General features: G+C 39.4%; 1 protein-coding gene across 1 annotated transcript in view; it reads right to left on the bottom strand.

Moving 5' to 3' along the window:
* Positions 1 to 10,066: 10,066 nt before the first annotated feature.
* The window catches only part of LOC106929110 (neurexin-2-beta-like), an 80,444-nt gene continuing 71,570 nt past the window's right edge, over positions 10,067 to 18,940 (bottom strand). The window contains exon 6 of the mRNA XM_088015979.1: positions 10,067 to 10,947. Coding sequence (XP_087872105.1) covers positions 10,067 to 10,947 — 881 coding nt within the window. The remainder of the gene's footprint in view (positions 10,948 to 18,940) is intronic.

Below are 18,940 nucleotides of genomic sequence, written 5' to 3'. Positions count from 1 at the left end.
ACAACAGTCAACAACAATAGTGATGAGAACAACTGAGCCACTTATTATTAAAGGGCCAGTATTGCGTATTTTCCAGGCATGTAGTGCAATTCTACAGCACAATCAGGTAGATATTTTAACTTCAGTTATTATAAAAGTGCTGTATATATCAAATATGACATATATGAAAATATATGAAATTTTACTTCCCGATTAAATGCCTTGAAACCGGACCTCTGTCTCTTTAAGAGAAACTGAACTCTGTCTTAAGGAAGTCATCACAACATGGCTCCTCTTTTAACCATAGACATAATATAATATTATATTATGTCTATGCTTTTAACCCTGTAACAACATTTTATCAGCATTTTACTGAGAAGTAGCTCCTATAAGGAGCTCAGCTGATGAATAATTCCACCAGGTGTTTACTAATTTCCAACCTGGGGACTGGCGCTTGGGGGAAATAGAGGAAATCCTGTTGGAGGAATCCTCCAACAGGATATTCCAGGATTTATCAAAAATGCATCAAAGACTTAAAGCAACACTCCAGGAATGTTTTTGAGTAGTTGACATTATAACATGACACAAAGCTCAAAAAAGTTGATTTTTCCATAATACCTCCCCTTTAAGAATGATGGTAGAAATGTCACTGTAGATTGTAAATGTTGTGGAATTCCAGTATAAAGGGACCAATAACAGGTAAAGACAGGAGCTCATGGCATCTCCAGTGGTCAGAAACATTACAGTGAGTTTCTGCTGTCTGTCTGGAAGCCAACCCTGTTCTGGATCAATACCTTTGCAGACTTTGAAGCATGATGCCAGCTCAGTCTTCAGCTGTCTGAGGATTTACTTTAAAAGGTGTTTCTGTAAGCGTGTGTAGCCCAAAACTCCCCCCCCCCCCTCCCGCTACCTAAGCTGCATCAATGCGAGTTCCTAAGGGAACCCTCCCCCCACCCCCCGTTTGTCAGAAATGCTGCCTCGAGGATTTGGGGGGTTTGGGGGTCCACGATCACACACACGATTAAACCCAGAACAACGTACTCACAAACAAACAGGCGAGCCTCACAGCTCATTTGAGCTTTCCGCTCGGGGGCAAAGAGGCAAATAAACAAATTGAGTCTGAAGATGATGCGTCGTCTCTGGTTTTCACCCAAACCCGCAGGCGTGGACGGTTCGAAATGGCGAGGCGGCCGCTGAGAAGATATCACCGCTGATTGTCTAACCCCAGATATCGGATTCCTTCTGAAAGCAAAGTTCCTCCCTCAATGTTTCCTGCTGAACTTTCTTGCCTGCAGGAAAATTATGCCACAAATCCTTCTTCCACTTTCTGATTTGATGAATGTGGAGGAGAGAGAACAGGGGGAAAACAAAACCAAAAAAGAGAAAAAAAATCTGCTTGAAGGAGGAGCATTTATCAGTTTCAGCAAGGGAATATTGGCCAGGCCTCATTGTGGTGTGATCTATGCATGCATGCGGCTCATATTTTACAGACCGGTGAGTAAATGGGAAATGGAACTCACAGCAGGGTTGAAGATCGGATGATGAAATGAGGAGGAAAGCCCTCTTAAAAAAAAAAAAAAGGAGCATAAGGGTGGTGTGCTGTTTTTCTGCCTCTGCTTCGGGGTGACGAAGTTTAGGTATCTTGCATCCCTAAATGTGTCGATTACGTTTTCTTGGAGCCGTTTCTGTGATTCGGTCTTGACAGAATTAAAACTGAGTTTTAAGGAAAAAAAACAAAAAACACAACCAAGCAAAGAAAAAAAGAAAAAGAGCAAGAGCAGAAAACTCCCCAAACTAAAGTTAGTCCCTGGGTTCATCAATACGTGGTGCAGATGGTGTGCGGTGCCATTCGTTATGCTGAACAGCTTGCCAACATTCCTCTTTCTGCTCTCATCTCTGGGGACTGCACAGCGCCTCCCAGCACACAGCCATCATTCGTTATCAGTTTGTTCTCTTTTTTCCCCCCCTAAGCCTCTGATGCTGCTGTTCCTACAGAATGACTCTCTCCACCCCTATGTAAAGGAGATATTACAGCATGTTGATGATGGTAAAGGACTCAGATCTCTGGCCCTTCTTGTTTTTGGCAGTCTGTTGTCCAGGTGAACATCAAGACCTTCTGACTTCTTTCAGAATCTAAACAGCATCTGTATGCCAATAAGAGATGGCCAGAATAATATAAGAATTATACAAGAATAAAGTCGAAATAATATAAGAATTAAGTCACAATATTTTGAGAATAAAGTAAAGTAATAAAGTAATGATATTACCAGAATAAAGTCATAGTATTATTAGGCCTGCCACAATACATTTTGCTGGACGATAAATTGTCCCAGAAGTTTTTGCAATAAGTGATAATATTATTGTTTTTGAGACCATTTCCAGTAATATAACAGTAGTGGCACAATAATGCAAGAACATATTCTCAAAGATCAGTAAACTTTAAATCCTAATGAACATGTAACACTGGACGTGTCAAATATCTAAAATAAATGAATAATAAAAAAAGCAGAAACAAGAAATAAAATAAATTATGAAATCTCTACAAACAAAACTATCCTAGTTGAGACCAAAAGCACCAGACTTAAGATTTTTGTCCTCCAGTTTTTGGTAGAAAGAGAGAAAAGAGAAAAACAATAAATCACGAACACGGAAATTATTGAGCTTGTTTCAATTTATCACACGTTGGATTAATTATTGCTTATTGCAAAAGGCCTAAACATTATGACTTTATCCTCATAATACTACGACCACTGTATTATTTCTACTAATTTTATTTGTTTAAATTTTCTTATCCGTGGCCCTAGCACGCTGTCATAGCAACCAGATTAGCATCAGATAAGAGATTTTAATAAATCAGCAGCATGTTAACCAGAATGTTCTGTCCATGTATGGCTGGTTTCCTTCACATGACAGTTTTCTGTTTTAAGTTGTTGGGAAGTTACTTATGGACTTTCTACAATTAAATTACCATAAGGCAATTTAACTTCTGCTCTAGCAGAAATGCTGGGAAAGCTTTTGATAGACTGAACTCATGCAGACTCTTAGATGTGAAAAGGCAACAGGGGAATTTTAAAGTCTAAGTTTTCACTTTGGTGATATTTTACATGTCAGATTGTCACTGATTGAAGTCTTTCTTTTTATGTTAATCCAACAAACAAACAAAACAAACAGAGTTTATGATGGAAGCACATTTTCCTTGCTGTGTTAGTTTTAGCAGTGACGTGGTTCTTGGAATGAGATGCTTTTTCTAGTAAGCGCCTTGGAATGAAGTTGAATAAAGTTGAATGCATGTTTCGACTTTATTCTCCTGAAAACACGGCTTCAAATAGACAGACTGGCACAACGGCTTCCTTTCACCCGTCATAAAAAGACCCAAATATAGACAGTTTCTGCGTTTCTATTATAAATGTGCACAAATCTTTGTCTATATTCTGCTAACGTTTTAAAAACCCCCCACAATTTTACAATGTGTTTCCATTAAATAATTAATGAAATTAAAATCACGTGAATAAAAAATTATAAGTCATCAAAAATTATGGCAGTGACAGATGTAAACAGCTACATGAGATTTATTCATAACTCAGCCATGGTGCTAGCTATGCCATGAGTCATGACTCATAAGTTGTTATTATTATTATTGTGAGAAGAGATTTTACATCAATTCACAATTGTAAAAATGATTACAGAGGTGCCGCTTTAAACTGGGTTAACATCTAATACAAGTGATTGGAATGGCTGGAACCAGCACAGGAGACGTATCATTTCTACAGGTTACCAATATTTCTACAAGTAAAGTTCAAAGGATGAAGTATCGCTTCACTCAGCCTTCCTGTTTTCTGCTGATATTCTCACTCTCTCTCTCCCCCAATCTAAATAAATCAGTTTTTAAAATAGGAAATGTCCAGGTAAATGTGTAGATTTTAAATTGACACATTTAAAATTTATCACAATATTTTGTGGTATTTCTTGTGACAACACCTTTATGGTCTAGTTTCTACTGCAAATATCTTAGTAAACTTGAAATAAGACAAAACTAACTTAAAAGTAACTTTCCAGCAAGATGTAGATGCTTGTTTTAAGTCAATAAAAATGTCTTGTTATAAGTTAAATAATCTACCAATGGAACAAGTACTTCTTCAATATTAAGGAATTATTTACTTAAAACAAGCCTCTATACCTTACTAAAAAGTTATTTGTAAGACAGTTTTGCCTTATTTAAAGTTTACAAAGATATTTGCACTGAAAACTAGACCGAATATACTTAAGATTTTGTTTTTGCAGTGGTAAAGTCACAGTCATAAAAATTGCTTCTAAGAAAACCAAATCACTTGGGATGCCAGTTACCTGAAGAAGCGAGCTTGCCGTCACTAAGCTACACACAGAACCTGCATATGATCATATTTATGAATTTATTGACATTGCCTGTGGTCTTGTGAAACCAAAAGTGAAGGAAAAACACCAAGAATTTCAATGATGCAGCCAAGTTTTGAAGCTCTAAAACAGTGTTTCTCAATCCTGGTCCTCACTGCCCCCCTGCTCTGCATGTTTTAGATGTGCCTCTATTCCACAACAGCTGATTCAGTTGATTGCATCACCATCAGGTACTGCAGAAGCCTGTTAATCACCCAGAGGTACAACTCAGGTGCGTGGCAGAAGGGAAATACTGAAAACATGCAGGACAGGGGGGCGGTGAGGACCAGGGTTGAGATACACTGGTCTAAAACATCACTAATTGGAATTCATCATTATCAAAATAAGTCTAAATTACTGACATGAGAGTTTTCATCATAAAAATAAGATAAATGGCAAGCCTTTTCCCCATTTCCAGTGATCTTGTCAAACAGATCAGCATCTCTAGACACTCTTCGAAAACTCCAACATTTTCCTTTAGCCTCCCTGCCTGAGCTGATCTACGACATTCATCCTCTCAGAATCCGTCAAAGAACGACAAATTTTCAAATGATTGACATTACCGCCATCAAATTCTTTTTTTTTTTTGCATTTAGGAATTATAACTGAGCACAGACAATACATACAAATGCATGTTATTTGCATTTCATAGCTCCACAAATAAGACCTAGAATGACAAAGTGGTATTTGGAGAGCAGAAACCCTTGAAGCGTTTGCAGCGTGAGTAAATCACCGTGATAAGTGTAGAGCACTTACCTCTGTCCTTTTAAAGCAGCCTTTGCTGTGTTTGATTGGAGAGCTGCTGGAGATGCTGCTCGACATGCAGAACTGCTTGGAAGGTTTGCAACAGAAGCATGATGCTTCACCGAAGCTTCCACACGTTTTATCAGGCTGATTGACTGCCTGAGACAATATTAAACATTTTCCATCAGGGGTCTGAAGACGCCGTATCCTCAGGGATCATGCGTAGTGTGATAGTAGAAATATATAAAGCAGGAAATGGTTTGTTTTGTATTCAAAAACTGAATGATAATAAAAACTTTGGTCCTTGATGTTTCAGGTTCTTAAAACAATTTTTGTCAGCGTTAAAGTTGACTTATTATGTGTCCTTAAACAGGTTAGTATAGGCCTATGGCCTATCCAAAACATGTTAATTACATTTTTTTGCACAAAATTGTTCTTAGATAATGAGATTTTATTCTGCTCAGTTCAACAGATTTTAGTCTGTTTTAGGGCCTCTGTCACTTTAAATACAAATAAGCTGGCCACGCCCCCCCTCCAACCCCTAACTCAATGTTTACACTCTTGCGTAAAAATAGCTGCAAACAGATTCGCAATTATACAACTGTACATATTCGAAAAGCATTAGTAGAGCCTCCTGCACAACCACCTGGAATACAGTGAGTGGTTTCTGGATGGTTGTCAACAAAACACTCGTCTTTTCAAGCAGCCATTTTACAGCAGTAAAACAAACTGCCCAAGGTTTCCCAACTTTTTTTAGCTGTCTGCAGGCGGTTATGGTCTCTAACCCCCAAATATACCAAATATATAAAACATGACATATAAATACAATAAAAATAAAAAACGCTGCAGTTGGTGAGAGCACTAGGAGACTCTTCGCAGGTGAGCAGGTCGGCCTCTTTGTGGCTTCAGAATAACATTAGTATTGATTTTACAAGGCTCTACACACTCCACTGCAGGAATTAAATATTTTTTGAGAGATGGTCCTTCATGTAGTGTTCTGATAATAGTGGTGTTAACTATGCTGCAATCTGAAGAACATATACAATTACCGTCAGTCATCACAGCATTCAGAGGCCCCTCTTACCCTTTGCATGGCTGTGCTGTCGTCAAGGAAGAAAGCTCTTCCATTGGGATAGAAATATTTCCTTGCTAGATAAAGGTGAAAACCTTTATTGATCAACAGTGAGGTGGCTTCTAAAGGAACAAATGGATCCATGCCGTGTCAGTGAATCGTTCCCCCGAAGCCTTACAGGGCTACTGCATCGTCTCTTTAAGGCGTGGGCTGGCATCGTTCTCTTGCCGTGTGATAACTTTGGGTAAAAAGTACCTCAGCTTCACTGTAGCACAATATATTGACACACACAAAACAAATAATTTGTATAACCTTATGGGTTACAGTTTTGTTATTAAAACCATTAGGGGTGTAACGATATCTAAAACTCACAAGACAAGATATTGAACGAGACGGGAAGAGATCTCAAGAAAACTTCAAAGATCAAATTGATGAATCAAAAAGGCCTTTATTCTGCATTTTTATCGATTTGGCCACAAACTCAACAAACAGATGTCTTTCTTTTTATCAGTTATACATACCCCTAGACATCCAGCCTTCGGTTGTTATAGCGATGCTTTCTGTCTCTTTCGGCGTCCGAATAACTTTCAGTGCTTGTGTCTTCTCTGTCGCTCTGCTGCCGTTTATTGTTCTTCCTGGAAAGCCAAACTGCTGCCAAACTAATGATTTAAGAGCAGCTAGGGCATCCTCTGTTACAACTTCCTCAAGTGAAGCCATGACGTCCGCAACTGGCTAATGCTCATAAGATCACAGTAATCTCAGCAAGAAATATCGTGATGTTTAAATATTGTGAGATCTTGTGCAACGAGGTCTTGTTACACCCCTAAGTACCACACTTTTGTTATTTATTAGCACAGACTTAAGTGAATACTTGAATGAACAGCTGGTAAGTTTAGTAGTTCCAGTGCTATTGTTATCTTTAGCTATTTTTTGCCTTTTCTTGAGTAAAACAAGCATTACAAGATGAGCTGTAGCTACATGTCCACACCACCTGGTAACTGAGGAAAGTAACCTTCTGGAGGAAAATAACTGTCAAACCTTGGTACCGATAAACAACCCATGACTGAAGTTTTCCTGTTCATTTGTCCACTGATGCCTAAATCTACGTAACTTTTTCTTTAGAGCGTGATAGTTGTCAAATGCTAAGCGTTTCAAGTCAATAGTAAATAACTGCAAACCAGTTTGAATTAGGGATTTCCTGACAGTGATCACACTTCTATAAGTATAGGAATTCACTAGTGGTGATATACAACCTGATACTTCAGTAAAATCAATAAATTCAATGTTGCGTATAAGACAACTCCCATCCCTCTGCTGGTATTTTATTACAACCAGTTTCTGTTGGTCAGCATAAATATTCTGCTGCAATACAAACTCTTTCAAGTAAAATGTATAACCCTTGGATAAAATAAAGTTTTGCTCCTGCTGTTTTAATGGCGCATACTTTGCTGTAGCTCCATGCTAACATTAGCATGTTTCCTCTTTTTTTTATACGACTCATTGACAATTTGGCTCAATGCCTCTCTAGTGACTTGTTCTGGGCAGAAACTGACTTCATAACTTTAGAACCTTGGGAGTTTCTTATGACTATTTTTTCCTCAATGCCACACCAAGACCTCTGTTGGTATCCAAGGGCAGGTCATATGACACAAAGAGATAAGTTCCTTCAGCTCACTGGCAACAGTAAAAAAGAGTCAAATTTGAACCCAAAGTACACTTTGGGACTGTGATGAAACTTAGTCAGGACCCCAAGCATATACCAGGCTCAGACTAGGACACCCCCAGGCTAAACCTAGCAGAAATTAGGGTTAGAAGACAGTATAAAGAACACATGACACAGAGTAAGAAGTATATAACCAAGTGTATTCCCTCTGTTAATGTACACATATTTAGAGTCATCTCACTGGAACACTTTACAATAACATTTAGAAAGAACAGGTAGATACTGGGAGGAGTATGTTTGAAATGGAGGAGGAGGAGAAAAACCAGACGAACATGACAAGGAAAAATCGATGGAACCTGGCAAGTGAAAAAAGAAAAAGATTGACAGATGGACAATCTGCTGTAGAAGGAATAAATGCAGGACACAAAAAGGAAAGGAAACAAAAGATGAACGATGACAAAAACAGAATAAAAGAGGATCTTATTTTCCCATGGAAATCGGGAATGCTATGTTATAACCCAAATCACATTTGCTCAGTTACCAAAAGAAAATACATAGAAATTTCAGTATCCCAGGTCATTTTTTTTTCCTCAAACAGGAATGATAGTAGGGAAAACACATGTCTGTCTCAGTAATGGGATGAGTGTCAAATATTTAGACATTTCACAAACTTGTTTCAGGAATTTTCTTTTCATGGTTCAGTTTACTTTTTTTTATAGAGTTGAAAATTGGAATACTAAAGTTCAGTTGTACATCTTCCGGGGACTAGCCATTCTTGTGGATACTCCTCCCACAAAGTTAGTTTTGCCCTTTGGCTGCCATCAGTCCAGTCAGGCAAGAGAAGGACAAAAAGTGGTCTCTTTATTCTGCTGTAATAGATCTCCCCCACATTGGAACTCCCGCAAAAATGTAATTGGAATTACTCTAAAACGTCTGTCATTTATTCCGAAATGAGGAGGGAGGAAATAAAAGATAGCAGCTGAATCTTGCCATAGGGTGTTTCATCAGCCACACTGTTCATGAGAGGGATAGGGTTGTCAAGATTAGGGAGTTGGGTGTTGTCAAAAAAATCCTGAAGTCCATCTTCCTTGTGCTCTGTCAGCAAACTTACTTATAGACTTGCTCACGCTTTAGGTCCATAAGTTTCTGCATCGTCTATACATATATTTATAGTTATATAGAACAGAGTTCATCTGGTTTGCTGGAGTTTTTTTCTGTGATTAGTAACTGTAAGAACATGACAGTTTCTTTGTTGGCCCACTCGGGGGCGCCGTGGCGTCCCGAAACACACAACATATATCTGCTGGAACAAAGATGGGCCAAGTGGGTTTGGCCACGAGTTTTTGGCGGCTAAACGTACAAGTTAGCATCCGTTAGGTTGGAGCTCGATGGTATCTCACATAGTTGCTACGTTTAACGGTATGATCGTCAGTCATCGTGATTTTTTTTCCCCGTTTTTTTTTTTTTTTTGAAACTCCACAGAAAGGAAAACTGTTTATCTCTTTTTCGTAAATGAATACTACATGCTTGAAACATGGCAGAGTTCGCATTGCATCGGCTGCTAGGCACCGTAGACAAGGAGAGAAACAGAGAGCGCTAGCCAATGAGCGAAAGAGAGAGAGACCCGTTCAGACGCAAGAGACTACAGGTGTTTCTTAACTCCCAGATGTATTACGACTTAAATATTTCTGTAAAATGGCGGTAAATTTTGTTCCAGGAATGCTAGCACAATGCTAATGTGTGTTCTGTTTTGGTGTTTGCAAATGACTTTTCAAGTTTTACCCACTCAAAATGAATTATAGGCCAATACTTTTGATGGTGCATTTTTACAGTACTTAAGACTTTAAAATGCTAAACCAAGGAATCACTGATTTATCAGCATTGTCTCTGGTTGTTGGCACTGTGCCTATGAAGATTTAAAAGTGGGTTTGTCAGATTTCGCCATAATCAACACCAGAGTTAACATTTTAACGAATACAAGAAGGCGTGGCAAGGACAATGACGCCTCTGTGTTGTTTTTGCTGCTCCTTTTTTGCCATAGTTTGAATTTACAATACTGAATTTTAACCAAATCAGCCGGTGTGTGATTGCCGTTACCACAAAGCTGCTTTCTCTCCCTTTGTCTTTTTCCGTCTCCCATCTCTTTCCTTCTCTAAGTGCGCCTGCTGTCTGTCTTTGCGTGTGACGGCGGCGCTTCCTCACACATAGTACTCCTTGTCTTTGTTCTTCTTGTTCTTGGTGACTGTCTTGGCAGTGGCGGGCTGTTTCTCCTTCACCAGAGCGCCGTTGCTCTGCGTGGCCGAGTTGCTGATGTAGTTGCGGCTCTGGTCCACCTGATAGGAGCCCTCGTCTCGGTTGCGGTACTTGTACATGGCGTAGAGCAGGATAAGGATGCAGAGCGCAGCCGCCGCTACAATGCCCACCACCATCCCCGTGGTGCTGCTGGACTGCTGCACCTCCACAGCGCCGGGGAGGCCTCTCTCAGGAGACGTGGGATCTGGAGTGGGAACATGGGGGAAATTTGGGGGGTAGGTTATTCCTGGGATTCTGCGGTGGCCCGGGTCTGACGAGGGGTGGGCCGGCGGCAGCAGCACTTGATCCCGGGTGTTCATTTTGCCGGCGGGGATATTGTTGCTACTGCTGCCGCCAGCGGCCGGTTTGACGCGGGGGCCTAGCTGGTCGGGGTTGGCAGTAGGGGTGGAGGAAAGCGGTGGGCGATGGGAGTTTGGGTTGCGAGAGAAGTGGCGGTCTTGGGGGTTCTGGACCCCGCCCTCGACTGCCGGGGGAGGAGGGAGGACAGTTCTATCAGTGACCAGTGGGGAGTTTTTATAATAGTCCTCGTCATCCGTCTCTGTCATCTCCCCCGAACCCGAAACCTCTATGGTCTCCTCGCAGTCCTCCTGGTCCAAGGGGCAGGGGGGGCGGCCATTGGGCATGGGGACGGACTCTTTGGTGGTTTCAAGCAGGGTGAGGAAAGGGCGATAGGTGGTGGGGGGCGGGGGAATTACTGGGTAGCGGGTGGCAATAGAGGGGGGGTCTAGGGAGTCCACCGTTATAATGGGCAACACTAATTCACCTCCTAGGACAAGAAAGAGAAAACGAAGAAACAGAGTGTTAGAGACCACCTTATAGAGCCCGCCTTCAGTTCAAATCAAACAGAACAGTTCAAATGAAAATAGGAAAGCCAGCATTAATCTCTACATCTTAACATGAAGTTAGTTATGTCTGTCTATTCTTTTCTATTTAAGAAAACTGTACTGACTACATCTGAGCTGCAGTGTGTTGTACAAAATACAAGAAAGTACTCTATCCTGATCTGCCTCTCTAGTCTGGACAGACCTATGTGTTACTAACAAAATATATCAGTAAGCTACAAACAACACTGACAAATTTAACATTTATTGCACTACAAATCCTGTTGTAAACTGCTAACTTTCTAGTCTTACCTACGCTAGCACTCAGGTGTTTCTGCTGTGAGTGGTTAAGTAAGATAGCAAACCACGAGGTTCAGGTCACTTACATCAACAAATTGGCCGCATGATTTTTGCATGAAAAAAAAAATTACAAAAAGAAAGCTGTGTAAGATTGTTCTCGGATAGTAATAAACAACCATCCCCCTTTACCTCTTTTACTACTTTCTAGTGTCAAAATGAATTACAATGCAAAGGCATACGTTCTTGAATTACTCACTGACCTCTACCTTTTCTTGTCCCAAATGTTACTTTATGAGAATGCTTTCCCTGTTTCTCCCACCCTCTCTTGGCACGGTGGTTTCTATGGCTCATTTGTCAAAACAAGGCACTGCAGAATCTTACTTTTAAGGCTTAACTTTCAAAGCTCACTACAATTAAGTATGTTTCAGGGAGTTAAACATCTAGTGCCTTGCTGAAATATTTATCGACTTTGAACTTTTTCACATTTTTTTTTACATTGCGACATCAAACTTTAGTTTTGTTGGGATTTAACACAAAGTTGTGTATAATTCTGAAGTGCAAGAAAAGTGAAACATGTTTTTGATTTTATTTTCAAAATAAAATGTTTCTTCTGGATTTATATTCAGCCCTACTGAGTGAATAAAAGTTTCAAAGTTAGGTTTGGACTTTGGTTGGGGATACAAATATGCTTTGATGTAAACCACTTCATAGTGGCTCTGGTTTTATGTTAAGGGTCATTGTCTTCCTGGAAGCTGACCCTCTGCCTTCAGCCCCTTCTCCACTAGCATGACTTTAATCGGTTCTTCACCACTCAGCCTCCATCTAGATTAGACTCTATTTGCATATACTGTGCGGTTCTTCCCTGATTTTTGGTTTTGTTCAGATCTATCCAGACAAAACCAGACCTAGTGTAAACAAGGTCTGGCCTATTGATTCATCCTCGAACAAACAACAACTCAACCGTGTGCAGTGAGACTGTAGTAGTTGTCAAGAAGGCGAAGTGCAAATCGACAATAACATTATAAAACGTTGAGGTCCAAACCTTTCTATAGATTGTGATGAAAGTACACTTACAGCATCAACTGGACAACAACGAACAAATACATTGAGAGATTTTGGAGAAACTGGTTGCCTAAGGGTACACGTGCAAAATGACATCATCGGAGTCTTAACCACACCCACATAGTGAAGAACACCCAACCTGGCAGCTTTAGCCAGTCAATGTCTCAATCTAGTGAGACTTGACAACATAAAAGGGGCTTTAGTGTCGAGTCTTTTGCTACCTCTAAAAGTATTACCCTAAATTAGCTGAATTTATTTTCCCATTCACTTTGTCCAGCTTCTTATGAGATAATTAAACCTTGGGATATTGTTTTACAACCTAACCTTGAACTCATGTTTTCAGTTTTCATTCCGCCAGATTTGCATTTCTTCCACTGATGCCTATTGGTGCATATTCCACACATACCAATGTACCTGCAGAAAGCTCTGTGTTGCCATCTATTTCCACATGAAATCACTTTTTTGTGTATATTCTATTTTCAGATTAATCAAAAACACAAATAATTTATTACTTTAGCTTGGTCTTTATGATTCTATTTGTTTACCAGTAACTCACAACAGTCTTTTGATGGCTTCACAGACGGTTGTATTTACACCGAGGTAATTGGCTACACTTGATTTCATTCAGAGGTAAAACAGTAAAGGGTCTGAATACAATTGCCCCTTGTTTTTTTTTAATTACACCAAGTGTTAAGCAATGCATTCTTTTCCTTCACCTTTGTAATGAATCCCAACGTTGTGTTGGCGTATATAGAAATCCAATAAAATACTTTGAAGTTTGTTATTGTAATGTGCAAAAATGTGAAAAAAGTTCAAAAGGCATAAAAACTTTTCCAAAAGAAATGTCTTTTTTTTTTTTAACAAACTCTTCAAGCCCTACTCCCACTAAAACCATTCCTCTAAAACCGCCACCAGAAAAAGCTCTTAATGAGCCAAAGTTTGTTTAGCTCCTTCTATTAATCTGTCATATGCCCACAGTGAAATAAGGACCAGAGAAAGATTAGAGGGCGCAAAATGAAAAAGGACAAACACCAGGTCAATCCTTCAGTGACACAATAACTGTTTACACATATCGGGAAGCATAAGAGCACAAAGCAGTAAAATGAAAACAGTTTTTTTTTCTTTTTTTTTTGGTCAGAGTGGCAAATATGTAAGGGTCAAAGAGCACGAAACAGTCATAAAACATGGCAGACGGGAATAAATTACATCACATCTTTGGGGAGAGAAAAAAAGGGAAGGTAAGAGCAAAACATGACCAAAGATAATGCCAACATCAACAGCATAAAATCATGGCTCAGGCTCTTTGTTTGATTGATGGGGTGAGTGAGTGGAACTCCGTGGGTGAGGCTTTGGAAAGGGAAGTTCAGGGTTGAAACGGGCGTGAGTGAAAAGGAAAAGGGGTTCTGGGATTGCAGGAGTTCCTCTATGGCCCTTAGGTTAACTCATCAACATACAGACACCCCAACCCCATAAACCTTTTAGTCACATTTCAGCAAATAATTTCAAAGAACCAATGCATTTGAGTTACCATGACTACCAAAACATGTAACATTACATTTCAGAAAAAAAACAGACATGAAGAAAAACACGAGAGCTGCGAAGGAAAAAGGACTTTGTAAATCTAGAACTTTCTGACTTATTCTCTCGCTGCCATTGCTCTAAAGTTTAGTTTGCAAGGCAATGCTACGGTTATCTCCCTCCACTCTGTCTCTGTGTCTGAGGGATGTGCTTGCGCCGTGACGACCGGAGGACAGCAGAGCGTGGTGGCAAGTTTGAGGAACAAGAGGATTCTGGAGGACTTCCTAAACAGGTAGAATTTTTTTTTCCTTGTCTAACTAACAAAGAAAGCCATGTGTGATGGACAGTGAGGAGAAACCAGCTCAGCTATCTTTACGCTGCCATCTGTGGCAGATGTGCTGCAAGTGCAACTTGCTACAGCTGCTTTGGGCCCAGCCCCATTATGAGCAGTTACTTCCACTCTCTCCGTGTCCTACTTCCACTGTGAGAGTGGCTGACATTGCAGGTGGACGACCTTGTGAGGCTTTAGCAGCACTGTAATCCTCTGGCTGTACGTGTGGATGTTGTTTCTCAGCTTATTCCTGGCTGATGTGCAAACCCAAAAGAACACAGCATGCAGTCATTATTTAGCAACTTATGAAATGTTGATCCTGCACATGATTGTTGAAAGTGAGAGATTGTTCTGTCAAACCCGTCCCACCGCTCTGCTGTGCTTTCAGTCGGCGGTGCAGCCTCGGGGCCTTATGGCGTCAGCCTATGTAGACTGACAGGCCTGGGATACTTGGAAAAATAATGAATCTCACCCCTCATCCACAAAGTGGGCCAGGCAGTTATCAAGTCTACCATCTTTTCATTTCCTGCTGTTTGCCTTGAGCCTGATGACACAGTATTTTAATCCAGTCAACAATGTCTACTGGCTGTACACCTTTTGGGTCCCCGGAATGCACCTCTGATTCTCCTGCTAACCCTCACAGGAAGGGGAGAGTTGACCTGAGGTTGATGTGTTGTGCATGTGCTCCCAATGAAAGCTGCCAAGAACCAGGGTAACTGTTTCGTAGTGACTCCAAATGTGAAATCTGAGCAGATCAATCAAAAATATCAATAATACTGATACCAAGATCAATATCAGATCAATACTAGCTACTAAGACTGATACTTACGTTTCAGATTCCCTCTTGAAATATGTTATTTTCCATTTGTGTTGTAGTTTCTCAACTCTTTTGTAAAAAAAACAGTTTGCTTAGAATTGCTCTCAAAATATAGCTTTTTTTGCACTTACATTTATTATTTTTTCTAATGCCTCTGTTTATCATGTTAATGTTATTAAAATATTTTCAAAACACTTATAAACTTGATCTAATTTCTGTCCTGGGCTTTAAAAATCAATCAAAGAATAAAAACAAACATCTAAAAGTTAGAAGTTTGATGGTATATTATTTTTAGGCCACTACTGTATCAGTATTAATATCAGTATCGGCCCTGTATTTACTTGGTATCGGATTGATACCAAAATATACAGTATCGCAGCCTCCGGTGATTTTCTCAGGTTTAAAACAAATTATAATAAAAAAGTATTAAAAGAAAAACACACAAATGCCTATAGGTCCAAAATTTGATATGTCATACTTCAATAAGTATTATATCAGTATTGATATCAGTGATTCTGACCTTTAATTTACTTGGAATTGGATTAATATCAAAATATGAAGTATCACACACCTCTAGTGAGAACACAGTTTTATTATATGTGTATATATGAGATGTAAACAGAGTTTTCCTGAAGGCATTTCTGATTTAAACAGCATTGAAAATACAGCTCATGTCTCCAGTGACTGCTTGTTTCTGTCATTTACGCCCAAAAGTGAGAGAGTATCAGATATTCTGTCTGATTTATTGAGCTCGACTCCACTGATTTAAGCTGCTGAGGCGGTGGGTTCACGTTTAGGCCACATGATGAAACTTTTTTTTCATCTCTACTCTCATGCCACACCGCTTGCATGAGAGATGGCAGTGTGACTCACCTGCCATCTTTATTTACACAAAATGAGACCAGCCTAGATGGACTCTGATGCATTAATGTCACTTGCTTTAAAACATTCGTGCTGCCGATAACGCCGCGCTGCTCGCACGCGTTTGAAATATTTAGATCAAAAGAAAAGGAAAAAAAGGGCTGTTTGGAGGCTGAGCATTCTGTAACTCGGCTTTGATTAGACCGCAGATGGAATATCCAGCAGCACGTCCGAGCCCAATACGTCGCTCGCTGCGGAATGATACCACAATAGGAGCAATTACGACCAAACCGCCTGTGCAACGTAAGGGTTCCATAAGCTGTCTGCAAATGGTGCATTTGCTGCTGTCGCTCTCAGAAAAACGGGATTTATTTTGAAAAAAAAAAAAAAGAAAAGAAAAAACCCAGCAACATCAACAGCAACAAAAAAAATAATGCCCCTGACTTTATATAGTGTTTTGCAGGGTGTTACATATTTGCGGGAATGAAACTCACCCGTCAGCCCCTATAGCGTTTGAGCTGCAGGATTTCCTCTATAAACCTGGGTGGATTTGATTTCACAGTGAGAAACATGTCAGGCCTGCAGAGAGGATCTCAGCCTGATTTGAAGACATCATCATTTACCATTTCTCTACTATCCGGTCTTTATCTCTGCTCTATTTTTCAGTCTTATAACAAAAAAAAATTCTGTTTCCTTTTAGCTGATTTTCTCCTCCCATCAAACTTTTTTTTTTTTTTTAATTTTTAAAGTAAGAAACTGCAACGTTAATTCACCGTTGAAAAATTAAAGAGATTCCAAACTAATTAAAAGAGAAATGACTAAAATTAGGAGCTCTGGACAGTCTGCGTTCTCTGTTCTCAGAGAAAAATGCAAACACATTCCCTGATAATCTGAAGTGTGAGTGAGAAGACTTCCTGCTGGGAAAGCAGCAACGCAAGGAGGAAAAAAAAAAAAGCAATTCTCCCTCTACAGATGTGGATTTGGATTTAATTATAGCTTAAATGAGTTCTGAGATCGCTTGCTGCACGTTTTTATTTAAACATACACAATACACACATACGTGGCTGAATACAGATCAGTCAAGAGTTTTGTTTTCAGTAATTACAGCTTGGGCTTCGTCTTAAAATGGAAGTTATTTTTCATCAAACTAGACAGAAAATGTTTTGTTTTGCAACAAAACATTGCATCTATGTATAATTTCATAGATGGAATATGAGCTATGAGCTCATATACTGACGGGAGGTCAGTATTCTACATACATACACTGCATTATATATTCATATTGGACTTTTACTGTTGCTTTTTTCTATCAGGAAGGTAGAATCAGGGTTGAAAACAAGAACAGTGTGGAAAAATTTATTGTAAATTTATCAAATACACACAGCGTAACAACTACACATGTAAGTTCAAATATACATATTAGGCTAAGAACCCTTGAGCCAGCTGCAGAGAAACTAAATGTTTTATCCCTAAAGTGCTTCTGGTATAATTCTGATTGGATGTCGAAGCATTTTTCTCAGCAGCAATCATGGTGTTAATTGGTTTGGTTCTCAGCTTTGATCATAGATTTTCAATACAAATGAGAATCGTTAGCTTGATTTTTCCATTCCAAATCCAACTTGGACCGGTGTCATGTTGGTATGTTAAGTTTTAACCATATAATTGGGACATTGAAGAATTTGGAGGTCTAAGTTGTGGGATACACTACAATTTCTGGAAACACAACTTTCGACTTTTGGTACCAGGGCTGCACTGATTGCAGTTTTCCTACTGATCACTGATCTTTGAAAAGCTTGACCTGCAGATTCCGATTTTGACTGTTTTTTTTTTTTTTGTTTGTTTTTTTTGGTCTGAAAAGTTGCTAAATATGACAACAAAGTTGCTAAGTTGGTAACAGTGAGGTGACTATTATTGACTGCGGGTCTGTCAGTCAGCTCTGTCTCACTGCAAAAAGAGGACAGAGGTTGATTTTCAGGACTTTGTGGCAGGAGATACAGATCAGTTTCTTATGCATGTATTGACCCATCACTGATCTCCCAAAATTAAGGCAATCTGTCCTTTGGTTTGAATGCCTTGAGTACAGTTTGTAATTTTTGGTAAATAACTCAATTTTTGTCTGACCTGAACATAAAAGTGATTTCCAGGAGGGGTTTGGATTGTCCGTGAAGGAAGATGAACGCTTCAGTTTAGATCCCAAAAACATCACAGAACTGATTTCAGAATGCTAAAGCTAGCTAACATCAAACTTCCGGAGGAGTCTTAACCTCAGTCGCACTGAACATTTATAGATTATGTTTGTTAAAAGTCCGCTTGGGCAAAGAAACCTAGTTTGTCCAAGCTGCATCTGACTGTAATTACCTGAAAGCTCTACAGCTGAATCAAATAATGAGATAAAAGAGAAATCCTACAAAAGAAAACATCTTTTTAATAAGAAGGTTGTTATGGTCAATAAAACGTTGAGATGCTTTCAGAAGGTTAACCAACTCTTTCAAATTATTAGAAAACCAAGAAATTCCTGGAACCATTTGGAAATTTTACCTGAACCGAGATTAAAAAAAAGGTTGTTATGGTGATTTTAGGATGGAAGAAAAGAATCATTCAACATTTTACAATGAAAAAGATATAGAATTATTACTGACAGATTACCAGTCAGTTATCATTGTTTTGTAATTGGATTATTGTTTTTTTCCCCACCAATTATAGTTGCAGAATATCAAATGTATCCGTTTGTTTTACTGTGCAAATATCTGCTTAAAACATAATGAAAAGGGAAAACGTCTAAGGATCGGAAATTTGGGCTGTGTATTCGGTTAATAATTGTTCATGGTGATTTCACATTAATCATTTAAGTTCTATTTCTCCTGGCTAAATTGTGTGATTGAAACATCAGGTGAAGGAGGAGGAGAACCATTTCTGAAACCTGCTATTCAGAGATCATCGCTGGTGTACACCGCCAAACATCCAAACTTTGAAACCCATTTATTAAACCTGGGGCTGTTTCCTTGCCAAGGGAGCTCAAAGAAGCTTCACACTGACAAATAACTGACAC

The sequence above is a fragment of the Poecilia mexicana genome, unplaced genomic scaffold, assembly GCF_051168715.1.
Source record: "Poecilia mexicana isolate PSO_F unplaced genomic scaffold, ASM5116871v1 scaffold_18, whole genome shotgun sequence".
Lineage (NCBI taxonomy): Eukaryota > Metazoa > Chordata > Actinopteri > Cyprinodontiformes > Poeciliidae > Poecilia > Poecilia mexicana.
This window is presented reverse-complemented; position numbering and strand designations above follow the sequence as displayed.